The sequence below is a fragment of the Carcharhinus amblyrhynchos genome, chromosome 35 (assembly GCF_965287045.1).
Source record: "Carcharhinus amblyrhynchos chromosome 35, sCarAmb.v2.hapA, whole genome shotgun sequence".
Lineage (NCBI taxonomy): Eukaryota > Metazoa > Chordata > Chondrichthyes > Carcharhiniformes > Carcharhinidae > Carcharhinus > Carcharhinus amblyrhynchos.
The window spans coordinates 16,852,839-16,868,152 of NC_137358.1; the positions used below are offsets into that span (position 1 = coordinate 16,852,839).

Genomic DNA, 15,314 nt, shown 5'->3' on the forward strand with positions numbered 1-15,314 from the left:
ATCAAACAAATGTTGACATTGAAGAAAAGCACTCATTAGGACACAGTGATCAAACGTTTAAATCGTAAAGGTAAGCAGCACTTTTGAGAAGAGGTACATGATAGGGTTAAGACTAGAACCAGAAGGCATAACTTTAGGCTGAAGGGACGATCCTTTAAAACAGAGATGAGGAGGAATTTCTTCAGCTAGAGAGTGGTGAATCTGTGGAACTCTGCCGCAGAAGGCTGTGGAGGCCAGGTCATTGAGTGTCTTTAAGACAGAGATAGATTAATAATGGGATCAGGGGTTATGGGGAAAAGGCAGGAGAATGGTGATGAGAGAAATATCAGCCATGATTGAATGGTGGAGTAGACTCAAATGGGCTGAGTGGCCTAATTCTGCTCCTATATCTTACGGTCAATAATCTCGAGGTTAAAAATCTAAGTCACACAAGGAAAGTTGTGAGGAAATCACAGGTCTTGATTAAAGCAGACCCAGCTAAGAATAGAGACATTTAATTGAACGATGTTTACCCGTTAGAACAAGGAACAATGGAAAAGGAAGTTGATATACCATTGGGCAGAGATATCGTTATCATCATTTCTTGATGACATAATATGCATAAGTTATAACTGGGCCTTTATGTATACATGATGTAATCTTAATCAATAACAAAGTGGAGAGAGATAACTCCTATACTTTTATTAGTATATGCTAATTACTCAAATTTGAAACTAATTGCTTCTAAAATCTGCACTAATTGGTCTGACCGGCTCAGCCCGAGTCCTGTAGTGTTAAAGTTGTCAATGAATCATCTTTAACCACCATGATTTTGTCTGGCTACGTGAGAGGAATGATAGTTTTAACTATAAGAAAAACATCATGACAATAACAGTATGCGTAAGGAATTTCTGCAAACAACTAATGCAATTGGCACTGATACACGCATCTGGGGATTGAGAGGAGTGGATAATAGGAGAATCGGTCAAAGAACTCAAAAGCGTACTAACAAACCTTGAGGTTCGGCAATCCAGATTTCACTGCTTCAGCAATAGCTAGAGCTCCTTCTGATCGCACCAGACAATCTCCAAAATTTATGACTTCAATGTTTTGGAGCGTCTTCAGTGTCTAAAAAAAAATCACAAAAAAGAAAAATACCAGTTAAATACCAAGCTTATGACTGCCAGTGCTCATATTTTAGCCTAGGTCAGAAGGGAAATATGAAGGTGAAAAACAGCAGCTGCCTCAGCCTCTTACCTCAGCCATGGCAATGGCTCCTTTTTCAGTGAAGGTGTTATCATTCAGGTTTATGATTCTCAGATGTTGGTTTTCAGTGAATGCCTTTGCCAAAGCTCTAATGCCTGGATGGTTTATTCCATTCTGAGTCATTTGTACCTCCTCCAAGGTTCCTATGGACTGAACAAAATGTTTGATTTGCACCTTTGACTTCCTTCAATCTACTTCTTCCGCTCCCTCACCCATAAACCTTCCATTTTCCAGGAACAAGGGGCTAATAAATTTGACATTCAAGATTTCAACCCTCCCCACATTAAATAGAAACCTTGCCCTTCTAAACAAAACAAGCCATCCATCGGTTTGCAGATACATAGGAACATTGCAACTTGCCCAAGAATGAAAGGAAGCCCAGAATGTGAAAAGGTGTTCTTAACTATTGAACCTTCCCCTCCCAGAGTTCAGTCTGTCCTAGCATGGACCTGACTTGATCCTTAACCTCAAGAGAAACTTCTGCATAAACATTCCAAGATCCACAGCAGAATTAAACCATTGCCCCTTTACGGCTGAAAGAATAGATGACACAGTTAGCCTTCATATAAGGGCAAGAGTTAATTCTAGAGATTGACCACAGGAAGGAAATCCATAGATCCCTGGTTAATTCCTAGTTTGTGCTGAGTAAACTTAGCACAACTGATGCAGTGATGGGAACATCACAAATAGTCAGCAGCTTGGGAAGCTCATCTTAGAAAATAAAAATGAATTAGTGAAATGAAGGAAAAAGGAGACAGCGAGAGAAAGACAATAGAATGGGACGACGTGGTTACAATAGCCTGACAGCTGAAAAGTCTGAAGGTCAGTCACATTAGGAGCTCATACATTGGGAAGCAATGATTTGTCGAAACTATGGGCAATTCACAAAAGCGTATCCTTGTATTACTCAATGTCTTTGCATGGAGAGAGGATAAAACTGGGGAATGATAGAGAAAGGATGGCAAAATTTGCAATTCTGCTCAACTTTAGGAAGAACCATGTTTTGGCACTTTTTGGTGTGCTCCATGAGGAAAAGTGAGGCAAGTGAGTGAGGAAGCAGTGGAAATTCCAGCCACAATCATTCAATCCTTCTTTGGGCATGCAAATGACTCAAGAGAATTGAAGGATTGTAAACGCTAAACTCCTGCTTAAAATGATGGGCAAGATGATCTGGATAACAATAGTTTGTCAGGCTGACATCGGTAATTTAGAAACCTCTAAGGAGCAAAATAAGATAAAATTAATTTTGAAGAATGTGTGTTAATTAGTGACATCCAACTTGGATTTGTTAAAGGTCTTGAGTTTTTCAAATAACAAAATGTTGAAAGTAATGCAGTTGACATATGTGCCAAAATTCTGAAGGCATTTCTTCAAGTGCCATCTAATAGCTTTGTTAGCAAAGCAGAAGCCTGGTGAACTAAATGAGACAGTGGCTTTGTGAATATAAAACTTGGTAAGCGACAGAAAGCAGAGTAGTGCTAAATGATTACCAATAGAATCCCTACAGTGCAGAAGGAGCGCATTCGCCCAAGCCCACACACCCACCCTAGCCCCGTAACCCCACACATTTACCATGCCTGCACATCTCTGGGCTGTGGGAGGAAACCTACACAGGCAGCAAAAACAAAATTCCACACAGTCACCCAAGGCTGAAATCAAAGCCGGGCCCTGGCACTGAGAGGCAGCAGTGATAACCACGGTCACCATGCCGGTCATCAGGCTGCATGGAAATATACAAGCAGCATTCCACAGGACTTTGAAAGAGAGATCCTGCCCATGTACAAAGAGAAGCAGAGGCACGATAGCTGAATGGTCTTCTTGTGCTGCTTATGTTTACTGGTAATATGGTCCTTTCATTCTCTAAATAACATCTTGCCAGAAGAAAACCTTCAGTATCAATCATTTCTCAAGGGTACTTGATTAATTGTAGCAATGATAGATGACCACAGCGAGAAGTCATTGTAATGACTTAAAATATGAATGAGAATTCAGTGCATTAAACCAGTGTCCCAGTGCTCCACAATTTGCATCACACCCATGGTCTGTCCCATCTCACTGCCCCAAAGCGGCAGCAAGAAACCCACAAACACCGCAATGTCACCATCTGGAAATCCTGTACCTTAAAAGCATCAGCCAGTGCAATGGCACCTTCATTCTCCAGACGATTTCTCCCAGCAACAAAAACTTTCAGTGCCATTGGCTTTCCCAGGGCACTTGATAGACTGTGACATTCGTTGAGTGCCGCAGCAAGAATCTGCAAGGAAACAGAAAAAAAAAGGCAAACTGATGAGCTACCTCCCAAACAAACAAAAGTCGGAAGAAGCTGTTCTAATGGTTCAGTGTTGAAAAAGGCACCATTCAGAACATTATACCCAGAACAAGGCACCTATTGCAAATTGCTTCAAACAAATTTGCTTTGTATGGTTTTCTCAACTACCTGTTGTAATTGGGATACTTACTTAAATGCTCAAGTGCCAACTATCATTTAGGAGGTTAACTTATAGTTGCACTAGCTTGGGAATTGCAGGGAGATGCAGCTATTGGTATGGACAAATTTTGTATGGATTTTATGGATAACATTGGAATAGTTTAGGTTAGAGAGTCATTAGATGGGTTCCACTGGTCGACGCAACATCGAGAGCCGAAGGGCCTGTACGGCGTTGTAATGTTCTATGAACGAATTTTGTAAATAGAGTTGTAAATGCCCATGGCCTGATGTTATGGTTCTGCCAATTGTGGAGTAGACACAAGAACACATTTTACGTCATCCTTTATTCCTCGAGAGGCTTTGTCTCAACTGATCTACATTTCATACCAGCTTGTATTTCAATCTGAGTTAACACTTTAAACATAAAACTAGCCACACCACGGAACTCTGAGGAACAGCTATCATAGATGTTTAAAGTTTATCATTAGTGTCACAATTAGGCTTACATTAACACTGCAATGAAGTTACTGTGAAAACCCTCGAGTCACCACGTTCTGGCGCCTGTTCGGGTACAGAGGGAGAATTTAGCATGGCCAGTCCACCTAAACTGCACGTCTTTTGGACTGTGGGAGGAAACCAGAGCATCCAGGGGAAACGCTCACAGACATGTGCAGACACTGCAGTGACCCAAGTGGGGATCAAACCCAGGTCCCTGGCACTGTGAGGCAGCAGTGCTAACTACCATGCCGCCCAGAAACTGTATTACCATCTAGTCACACAAAATTGTGAAAAAAGCTTTTTGCGTACTGTACCACCAAAGTCTGATCACAACTGCAGCATCAGCACAGGCCCGACAATTGTTTTAAACACCTCTACACAAGGGAACAGGGTTTAAAAAACAATTACTGCTACGGATCATTATCCAATGACCCCATTACAAAGTTGGGGTTTGCTTATGATGCTGCTGAGTCAGGCAACACTCATTGTTTCAGTTCACACACAAATGGGCACTTGGGCAAAATCTTAGAAAACAACTGAGGAAATGTAGGATGAGATAACAAAGTGTTTAAAATAAATAAATACCTGACCACCACCAATTCCCATGCCACAGTTATTCAGTCGCAGCTCCTGCAACGTGTAACACACTTGACTCTTCAATAAGGTTTCAATGCTCCGAACTCCATCAGGCCCAAATGCATTGTCACTTAGATCCAGCTGTGTCAGCTGAGCTCCTGCATTCATCAGTGCGTTACCCAGAGATACCTAATCAGAATTAGGAGAAACAAAAAGCATTTTTTTAAGGTTAGAAACTTCTACATATAGATGTTATGATCAGCTACACACAAACAGGACATTGTGGGAGGCTAGGGAGGAAATTGCAGGTCCCCTGGCAGAGATATTTGAATCATCGACAGTCACCTCACCCGTGACTAAAGATTGGAGGGTGGCAATTGTTGTGCCTTTGTTTAAAAAGGGTTGCAGGGAAAAGCCTGGGAACTACAGGCCGGTGAACCTCACATCTGTGGTGGGCAAGTTGTTGGAAGGTATTTTGAGACACAGGATCTACAGGCATTTAGAGGCGCAAGAACTGAATAGGGATAGTCAGCACAGCTTTGTGGGTGAGTTTTTTGAAGGGGTAACCAAGAAGGTAGATGAGGGAAGTGCAGCTGATGTTGTCTACATGGACTTTAGCAAGGCCTTTGACAAGATAACACATGATAGGTTGTTGCATATATTTAAATCTCACAGGATCCAGGGTGAGGTAGCCAATTGGATACAAAATTGGCTTGATGATAGAAGCCAGAGGGTGTTTGTAGAGGGTTGTTTTTCAAACTGGAGGCCTGTGACCAGCAGTGTCCCTCATGGATTGGTGCTGGGTCCACTGTTATTTGTCATTTATATTAATGATTTGGATGAGAATATAGGAGACATGGTTAGTAAGTTTGCAGGTGACACCAAGATTGGTGGCATTGAGGACAATGGAGAAGGTTATCTCGGATTGCAATGGAATCTTGATCTATTGGGCTGACGAATGGCAGATGGAGTTTAATTTAGATAAATGCAGGTGATGCATTGGGTAGATTGAACCAGGACAGGACTTACTCAGTTAATGGTAGGGTGTCAGGGAGAGTTACAGAACAGAGATCTAGGGGTACATGTTCATAGCTTCTTGAAAGTGAAGTCACAGGCAGAGTGGTGAAGAAGGCATTCAGCATGCTTGGTTTCACTGGTCAGAACACTGAACACAGGAGTTGGGATGTCTTGTTGAAGTCGTATAAGGCATTGGTAAGGCCACACTTGGAATACTGTGTACAGTTCTGGTTACCCTATTATAGAAAGGATATTGTTAAACAAGAAAAAAGTGTGTAGAAATGATTTACTAGGATGGTACTGAGACTTGATGGTTTGAGTTACAAGGAGAGACTGAATAGACTGGGAGTTTTTCCTCTGGAGCGTAGGGGGCTGAGGGGTGATCTTTTAGAGGTCTATAAAGTAACGACAGGCATAGGTCAGCTAGATAGTCAATATCTTTTCCCAAAGGTAGGGGAGTCTAAAACTAGAGGGCATAAGTTTAAGGTGAGAGGGGAGAGATACAAAAGAGTCCGGAGGGCAGTCGTTTCCCCCCACTCTCCACACACACACACACACACACACACACACACACACAATGGTGAGTGTCTGGAACAAACCGCCAGAGGCAGTAGTAGAAGCAGGTACAATTTTATCTTTCAAAAAGCATTTAGACAGTTATATGGGTAAGATGGTACAAAGGGATATGGGTCAAATGCAGGCAATTGGGACTAGCTTAGGGATTAAAAAAAAGCATCATGGACAAGTTGGGCTGAAGGGCCTGTTTCCATGCTGTAAACCACTGACTCTATAAAAACAAAGGCACCCAGTGGGATTGCTGATTCCATACATGGAAGATGCCAGGGCCCTCTGGGTGGCCATCCTCTGGTGCACGTAGCCCCTTTCGTATTAAGTAACCGCAGGAATCCGAGGAGAGAGTCAGGCCACAACAGGGGAATATGCGAATACTGTCATTATTTGATCTGGGCTCAGCACCTCTGGTTCCAGCCTTTAGGGCAATTCCAGGCTTGTTCTTGCTCAATTCTGATCCTGGCCTGTCTGCAGAGGCTGCTGACTGTGGTTTAATTTAGACTGTCCAATTCTGTGTTGGGCCTAGCTCTTCTGGCCATTGAGCACTTTGGTACAGAAACTCTGCTATTGCTTATGGTCTCATCAGAGCTGAACTACAACGGTCCAACGGGTCAAAGGACTTACCTACATTTCCTGTTAAGGCTCACACAATAATTGCTATTTGGTAGGATACTGGAAGGCAGCCAGGGGACTCCACAAGGGCAAATGTTAACAGGAATAGTGTGGCATGGTGGCACAGTGGTTAACATTACTGCCTCACAGCTCCAGGGACCTGAGTTCGATTCCCGGCTGGGGTCACTGTCTGTGTGGAGTCTGCACATTCTCCCCATGTCCGGGTGCTCCAGTTTCCTCCCACAGTCCAAAGATGTGCAGATTGGATTGACCAGCCATTCTAAATTGCCCCTTAGTTTCCTAGGATGTATAGGTTAGAGTATTAATGGGGTAAATATGTGGGGTTCCAGGCATAGGGCCTAGGTGAGATAGTTGTCAGTGTGGACTCGATGGGTCGAATAGCCTCCTTCTGCACTCTAGGGATTCTGTGAAAATGCATAAGTGAAGATCTTTCATCCCATCAGAACTCATCCATTAGTTAAGGATAGCAGATCTTTTAAAATAAATATAGCAGGTTTGGGCAATGGATTGTGGGGGGAGGACTGGGGAGTGAAGGGAAGGACCTGAATCACCCACCCTGGGCTACTTTCACTCAGTTGTACAATGGTATTTAAAGATGGCTTGCAGCATTTCCTGTTGGGCAAGAATCTTAGTGTTTAAAGAACGGCATCAGAAAGGGAAGCAACAGAGGAGACTTGATCCTGGTCTGCACCGAGTTATCTCAGAATAACATTAAAAATAGAACAGACCCCAGATCCTTGTGTTAGGAAAGGGAGAAGAAAACGTCAATATTTCTACAGCCGAGCACTGTACTCCCCACTGGAACTACAGTTGCAATGAGAAGCCAAACTGCAATGGTCTCTATAGTTGTATAGCTAGCAAGCATTAAGGTTGCCCACGAATGATGCAAATTTGAGAACTTCTTTACAGGATATGCTTCAATGGAAGCACGACCTGTAAAGAAGTCAGCAAATTCAGGAAAGGAGAGTATCAAAAATGCCCTAAACGCTCTGGACCTTTGTAAGATTGTTATGGTTTCTTTAATCATTCACAGGATGTGGCCATAGCTGGCAAGGCCCATACTTCCCATTCCTAATTCTGCCAGTGAGCTGTCCATTTAAAACGCTGCAGTCCACATGGGGAAGGTGCTCCCACAGTGCTGTTAGAGAGGGAGTTTCAGGATTATATCCCAGTGTTACAAAACGGAGGTGGACCCCTCCCTCCGAGAACTAATACCCAACCACTCAAAGAGAAGTGCCTCACCCTGTAATCTTTAAAAAGAGTGAGAAGTGGTGTGATCTACTCTTCAGCACCTTTTAGTGGTTAAATCAAAATAACTCCGACACACTCTAAAATCAACAAGTATGCATTTACTTATCTAACAGTGAACAAGCTAATTTAACTATTAACAAACCAAATAAAACACGATTCTGATGGAACGTTGTTCGGATAAATACCCAATTATAAACAAAAGTGGAATTTTAGTCACTCTAAATTACAACTAGGTTTTGTCTCTTCTGGAATAGTCTGGGCCTTGTCTGTTGATTCTTTGGTGCCTTCGCTATCAAGATGGTGCTTTTTCTGAGACAAAAGTGAAGCTAAGAGCTGTTACTCTGGCAGTTGCTCTCTGCCTTTTGTCCCACTGCCCTCTTGTTACACTTATGACATACCAATATCCCCCACAATGGGATTAGCCCTAGGCTGTCAAAACCAACAGATTTAAATTTAATAGGTTTTTGCCAACTAAGTGCCAAACTCAAAAAAAAATCAAAAATCTGAAAACCTGTTGTCTTGGTAACACTGCTGCTTGGCCTTTGATATAAAATATTTCATTTTGGGCTCCCTATACATGCTTTTAAACTCAAGCACAGAAAAAGTAGCACTTTTTTTTTTAAAAAAGGGACCACGCAGTACTTTCCCCTAGCATTTTACAATTTTACTGACACCAATTACTCAACTTCACAACACCAGCAATAACCAAGGAACAGAGGCAGAGGCATTTTCCATGTAATGGTAGTATCTGACTTGGAACTACTGGAGCTCCTGGTTCAGCCAAGTGGTGGAGGTCACAGGTTTGGGAGGTACTGGTGAGGAAACCTTGGTGAGTTGGGATCATATCTTGCACACCATATACATTGCAGCCATGGTGCAGCACACCAGATAGACTTTAAACTATCTATGCAAGCCTTTTCCAGGATCGTGCTGAACAATGGGAAATTCCTGTCTAGGTTTTAGCAACCAGCAGTCCAATCACTTTATAACCACATAGCCAGCTTGACCACCTCCACCACATCATTTCAATACTCACTCTTACCATTGGTCCCCATAGTTTCTAATGACTTTAATGGAGTTAACGTGATGCAAGTTATTCTTACCAGAGCAATCGGAATCTCTGACCGCAATCGACCAGTGAACATGTCGCTCCAGTAACATCTCTGGGAGGGGAATGGAGAAGGAAAAAGACAATTTAATAAATGGTCAAATTATAAAAATACGATTTAATAAGGACAAAATTGAACAGGTTTGATGCAAGGCAAATGATTAGTGTCTGAACAATAGCCAGCATTTTTACTAGCTCTCATAAAACAAAATTGCAGTACATCACAGGCTGCATTCCAAGGACAGAAATTAATGGGATTTGTTGTACCTCATCCCAATTATGGAAGAGACCATAAATGCTTACAGTCCATCAGTCCTTTCAGTACATTATTACCATGCCGTGGGCAGCACAGTGGTTAGCACTGCTGCCTCACAGCACCAGGGACCCGAGTTTGATTCCCAGCTTGAGTTACTGTCTGAGCAGAGTCTGCACGTTCTCCCCATGTCTGCATGGGTTTCCACCCAAGCCCAAAAGATCTGTTGGTTAGGTGCACTGGCCATACTAAATTCTCCCTCAGTGTACTCGAACAGATGCCAGAGTGTGCCAACTAGGTTTTCACAGCAAGTTCATTTTGCAGTGTTAATGTGAGCCTACTTGTAACACCAGTAAAATTTATAAAGATCTTTCTCAAAACTATTCAAAACTGAAGTAATCTATCCCCTCTCTCCCTATACCTCCCCGGTTCCAAACATCTATTTAGCTTTCCCTTAAAAGATGCCTCAGACACAAAGTTCTGACAATGTCTGACTAGACTATTCTCTCTTCTCACTCGACCATTTTAATTTGATGATTCCCGATCACCAACTCCCCAGTCAAAGGAAATATTTCATAGCATCTAACTCAACCCACCCCTGCAAACAAAAATCTAATCAAGGCATGGGAGCAACAATAAGTCATACAGACGCTGCTCTGTTTTTCAATATGACAACAACTGAATATTTAGATCAACTTCACTTTCTTGCCCAGCTCCACATCCCTCTATTCCCTTCATTTTACTTACTCAAAAATCCATCAATTCTTTTCTTGGATACACTCATTAACTGAGCATCACACCCCTATGAGATACAGAACTCCTAAGATTCAAAACTCTCAAGCTCTGGAGCAGTATGGTGGCACAGTGGTTAACATTAATGCCTCAGTGCCTGGGTTTGATTCCCAGCTTGGGTCAGTGTCTGTGTGGAGTTTGCACGTTCTCTCTGCATCTGCGTGGATTTCCTCCGGGTGCTCTGGTTTCCTCCTACAGTAAAAAGTCTGACAACACCAGGTTTTAGTCCAACCGATTTATTTGATAATAGACTCAAGCTTTCGAGGTTTCCCTCTTCGTCAGGTGAATGGAGAGTTCTGGCCTCAGACAGAGCATATAAAGCACAGACAGTTTAGAGATTACTGATTAGAACGTGAATCCTTACACCTGACCTGCTGTTCAAGACCTGAAGTGGCTGACAATGTGAGTGGAAGGAGCACTGATCACAGGTTACAGAGATGTTATTGTCTCCAGACAGTACAGTAAGTGAGGTTTTGCAAACCCTGATAGCCAAGTTCTGCACACATGAGGACGGTCTCAACAGGGATCTTGGGTTCATGTCGCACTATCTGTAACCCCCGTGACTTGCCTGGGTTTGCAAAACCTCACTTACTGTACTGTCTGGAGACAATACACATCTCTGTAACCTGTGATCAGTGCTCCTCCCACTCACATTGTCAGCCACTTCAGGTCTTGAACAGCAGGTTAGGTGTGAGGATTCACGTTCTAATCAGTAATCTCTAAACTGTCTGTGCTTTATACGCTCTGTCTGAGGCCAGAACTCTCCATTCACCTGACGAAGAGGAAACCTCGAAAGCTTGTGAGTCTATTATCAAATAAATCGGTTGGACTAAAACTTGGTGCTGTCAGACTTTTTACTGTGTTTACGCCAGTCCAACGCCGGCATACCCACATCATTCCTCCTACAGTCCAAAGGTGCGTGGGTTAGGTTGAATGGCTATGCTAAACTGACTAGTGTCAGGGGGATTAGCAGGTTAAATGTGTAGAGTTACAGGAATAGGCTTGGGTGGGGTTGTGATTGGTCCAGACTCAATTTGCCAAATGGCATTCTACATTGCAGGGATCCTACATTGAGGGAGAATTTAGCACGGCCAATGTACCTAAACAGGCACCAGAGTGTGACATCCAGGGGATTTTCACAGTAACTTCATTGCAGTGTTAATGTAAGCCTACTTGTGACATTAATAAACAAACTTTAATCTTTATAGTTGAGGGAAGAACTGTGAGAATTCCTGGTACTCCTTTAAATCATGATGAGCCCATTCACATTCATTTGAATTGGTTTAAACGCATCAACTAAAACCATCTCTGAATGAATATTCCATCAAAACCTAACCCTGGAGGTTTGCGTGAAGCATAAACATCAGTATGGGCCTGTTGGGCTGAGTACTTTGTTTCTTCAAATATCATATCAAAATTAAACATTTTGCAATCCAGTTAACTCTGACAAACTAATTTTATGCAACTGTTAATTTTTTTTTTAAACAGTGAAGTCTCACAACATCAGGTTAAAGTCCAACAGGTTTATACGGCATCACCCACTCCTTCGTCAGACAAGTGGAGAGGTGGGTTTCACAAACAAGATATATAGACAGAGACTCAATTGCAAGATAATGGTTGGGATGCGAGTCTTTATAGGTAATCAAGTCTTTACAGGTACAGAAAGTGGGAGTGGAGACAGGGATAATCACAGGCTAAAGGAGGTGCGAGTTGTCTCAAGCCAAGACAATTAGTAGGATTTTTATTTGCAATAAACTGAAATGGTAGTCCAAGTCACGCTTGTCTCAGAATGTAAACACAGAACTTCACTCAATTTGAGAGCTAATTTAGTTCACAAAAAGCAGTGTGTTATTTACTTGGCTGACCACTGTTGCTGAGAAAATCTGTATTTCAAGTCCATACCTGCAATTCTTTTTTGTTAGACAGGCTTTTGGCAATGGCTTTAGCAGCTTCCACACCGATCGTGTTGCCTTCCAAACGCAGTGCCTGCAAGTGCTCAAAGCCCTCAATCTCTTCAATAATCTCAGCAGCTGGACAAAGAATAAATAACAATGAATAATAGCAAAGTCTCAAATGTAAAGTGAAAAATATTCGACTAAACAATACTTGACTCTCGCTAGACTAATGATCCTGATTGAACCTATACAAGATCCTTTAGGGTATTGACAAGGTGGATGTGGAGAGGATGCTTTCTCATGCAGGAGAATCTAGAACTAGAGGTCACTGTTTAAAAGTAAGCAGTCATCCATTTAAGACAGAGGTTAGGAGTTTTTTTTTTCAAATCTCGGAGGGCAGTGAATCTTCAGAACTCTCTTCCTCAAAAGGAAATAGATGCAGAGTCTTTGGATATTTTTAAGGCACAGCTGGATAGATTCTCAGTGAGCAAAGGCATGAAAAGCTATTGAGGATAGGTGGAAGCTTGGAGTAGAGATTACAATCAGATCAGCCACGATCTTACGAATAGCAGGGCAGGCTCGAAGGGCCAAGTTCCTGCTCCGAATTCATACGGTCATAATACACTAATCATGAATGCTGAACCTTGGATGACAGTTATGTCTGAAAATGTCCTCTTAAGGTGGAACTGAAGATTCTGAAAAAGGGAGATGGTAAGGCATGATGAATACCTCAGCTTGGAGACATGCCCAAGTGATCCAGCTGCCACAGGTAGAGCAATTTAAACAGAAGCCCAGTGAGAGCCAGGGGCAACAACTTCTCAGTCTCACTGAAAATGGACAGCTAGTGTCACAAGTAGTATAATCATGGGCAGATTAAATTTTACTATGGGTTAAAGGTATCCTGACATCTAAGAACAAAGGGAAATTAGGAAAAGGTGGTGGGATGGCTCTGTTAATTTAAGGTAGTATTAGCATAACAGGGAGAAATGACCCAAGTTCAGGTTAGCATCATGTAGAAGCAGTTTGGGGTGAGATGGTGAATGATAAAGGCAAGTAGTCACTTGTGGAACTGGTGTACAGGCCCCCTAATTGTAACTACATTTCAGGATAGATGTAATGGGAGCTTGTCAGAAAGGTACAGTGATAATCATGAACAATTTTAATCTGCTCATGATTATAATATTATTTTAATATAGAAGGGAAGAATCAGATGGGCAAAGATAGCACAGATGAGGAGTTCAATAATTTTAGGATAGTTTCTTAGAACGCGTTCTGGAGTCAGACAGCAGGCTATATGAGACCTGGTACTGTGCGATGAGATGGGATTGATAACTTCAGTGAAGGAAAGTTAGGGATAGGTAATAAATGCTGGTCTAGCATAAATGAAGAACACATTAAAGACTAGCATTTTAAACTTGGAAAAACTAAAGTACAAGAGAAACATAGCTAGAAACAAATATGGAGCGTGAGAGTTGTAATAGATAAATAAAAAAGAAACAAGTTAACAAAGTAAATGTTGGTCCTATAGAAAGTGCGTCTGAGGAACTGAATGAAAATAAGGATATGGCGGATAAATTGAGCAGGTATTTTGCATCAGTCTTCCCTATAGAGGCTATGAGTAACATGCAGAATTAGCTGTAAATCAGGAAGTGGGAGGGAACTCGGAAAATTGGAATCACCAGGGAACTGGTATTGCGCAAATTGTTGCGTCTGGGGGCAGACAAATCCCTGGTTCCAGTTGGACTTCCTCCTAGAGTCTGGGAAGAAATGGCTAATGATCATTGATGCATTGGTTTTAATTTTCCCCAAATTCGGGAAGGTTCCATTAGATGGGAAGAGAACAAATGTAATTCCTTTATTCAAAAAGGGAAAGAGATAGAAAGCATGAAACTACAGACCATTTATCCTAACTTCTAATGTTTTCCTTATGATAAAAGTTATTAATACAAATGCTATAGCAGGGCAAATTCAAGGCAATCAGGCAGAGTCAACATTGTCCTGTTAAAGGGAAATTTGTAACCTATTTATTGGGATTCTTTGAAGGAGTCACATGCACTTTGGGTAAAGGAGAACTGGTGGATGGACTGTACTTAAATTTGCAGAAGGTGGCACATCAAAAGTTACTGCAGAAAATAAGAGCTCATGATTGGAGGGTAACATTTTGATTTGATTTATTATTGTCACATGTATTAGTATACAGCAGAAAGAATAGTTTCTTATACTCTATACAGACAAAGCATACCATTTATAGAGAAGGAAAGGAGAGAGTGCAGAATGTAGCGTTACAGTTATAGCTAGGATTTAGAGAAAGATCAACTTAATATGAGGTAGGTCTATTCAAAGTCTGATGGCAGCAGGGAAGAAGCTGTTCTCGAGTAGGTTGGTACGTGACCACAGACTTTTATCTTTTTCCCAATGGAAGAAAATATGTTCGGGGTGCATGGGGTCCTTAACTATGCTGGCTGCTTTGCTGAGGCAGCGGGAAGTGTCAGAGTCAATGGATGGGAGACTGATTTGCATGATGGACTGGACTTCATTCATGACCCTTTGTAGTGTCTTGCAGTCTTGGGCAGGGCAATAGCCATACCAAGCTGTAACACAACCAGAAAGAATGCTTTCTACGGAGCATCTGTAAAAGCTGGAGAGAGTTGTAGTAGGCATGCCAAATTTCCTTAGCCTCCTGAGAAAGTAGAGGCATTGGTGGGCTTTCTTAATTGTAGTGTCTGCATGAAGGGACCAGGACAAGTCATTGGTAATCTGCATACCTAAAAACTTGAAGCTCTCAACTATTTCGACTTTGTCTCCATTGATGTAGACAGGGACATGCCCTCCACTACACTTCCTGAAGTCGAAGACTATCTCCTTCATTTTGTTGACACTGAGGGAGAGATTGTGGCCACACCAGTTCATTGACATGGATAGAAGGCTGGCCAGCTAACAAGAAACAGAGTTGACATAAATGAAGCTTTCTAGATGGCAGGATGTAACAAGTGGTGTGCCACAGGGATCAGTGCTGGAGGCCCCAAATTTTTACAATTTGGGTCAATA

The 15,314-nt window shown here is 42.1% G+C and overlaps 1 protein-coding gene across 3 annotated transcripts in view; it reads right to left on the minus strand.

Moving 5' to 3' along the window:
• The window catches only part of rangap1b (Ran GTPase activating protein 1b), a 65,164-nt gene that overhangs the window by 32,277 nt on the left and 17,573 nt on the right, over nt 1-15,314 (minus strand). For all 3 annotated transcript variants that reach the window (XM_080217662.1, XM_080217664.1, XM_080217663.1), the window contains exons 3-8: nt 12,274-12,401; nt 9,322-9,381; nt 4,757-4,936; nt 3,365-3,499; nt 1,237-1,395; nt 994-1,107 (exon numbers count right to left, since the gene is read on the minus strand). In XM_080217662.1, coding sequence (XP_080073788.1) covers nt 994-1,107; nt 1,237-1,395; nt 3,365-3,499; nt 4,757-4,936; nt 9,322-9,381; nt 12,274-12,401 — 776 coding nt within the window. The remainder of the gene's footprint in view (nt 1-993; nt 1,108-1,236; nt 1,396-3,364; nt 3,500-4,756; nt 4,937-9,321; nt 9,382-12,273; nt 12,402-15,314) is intronic.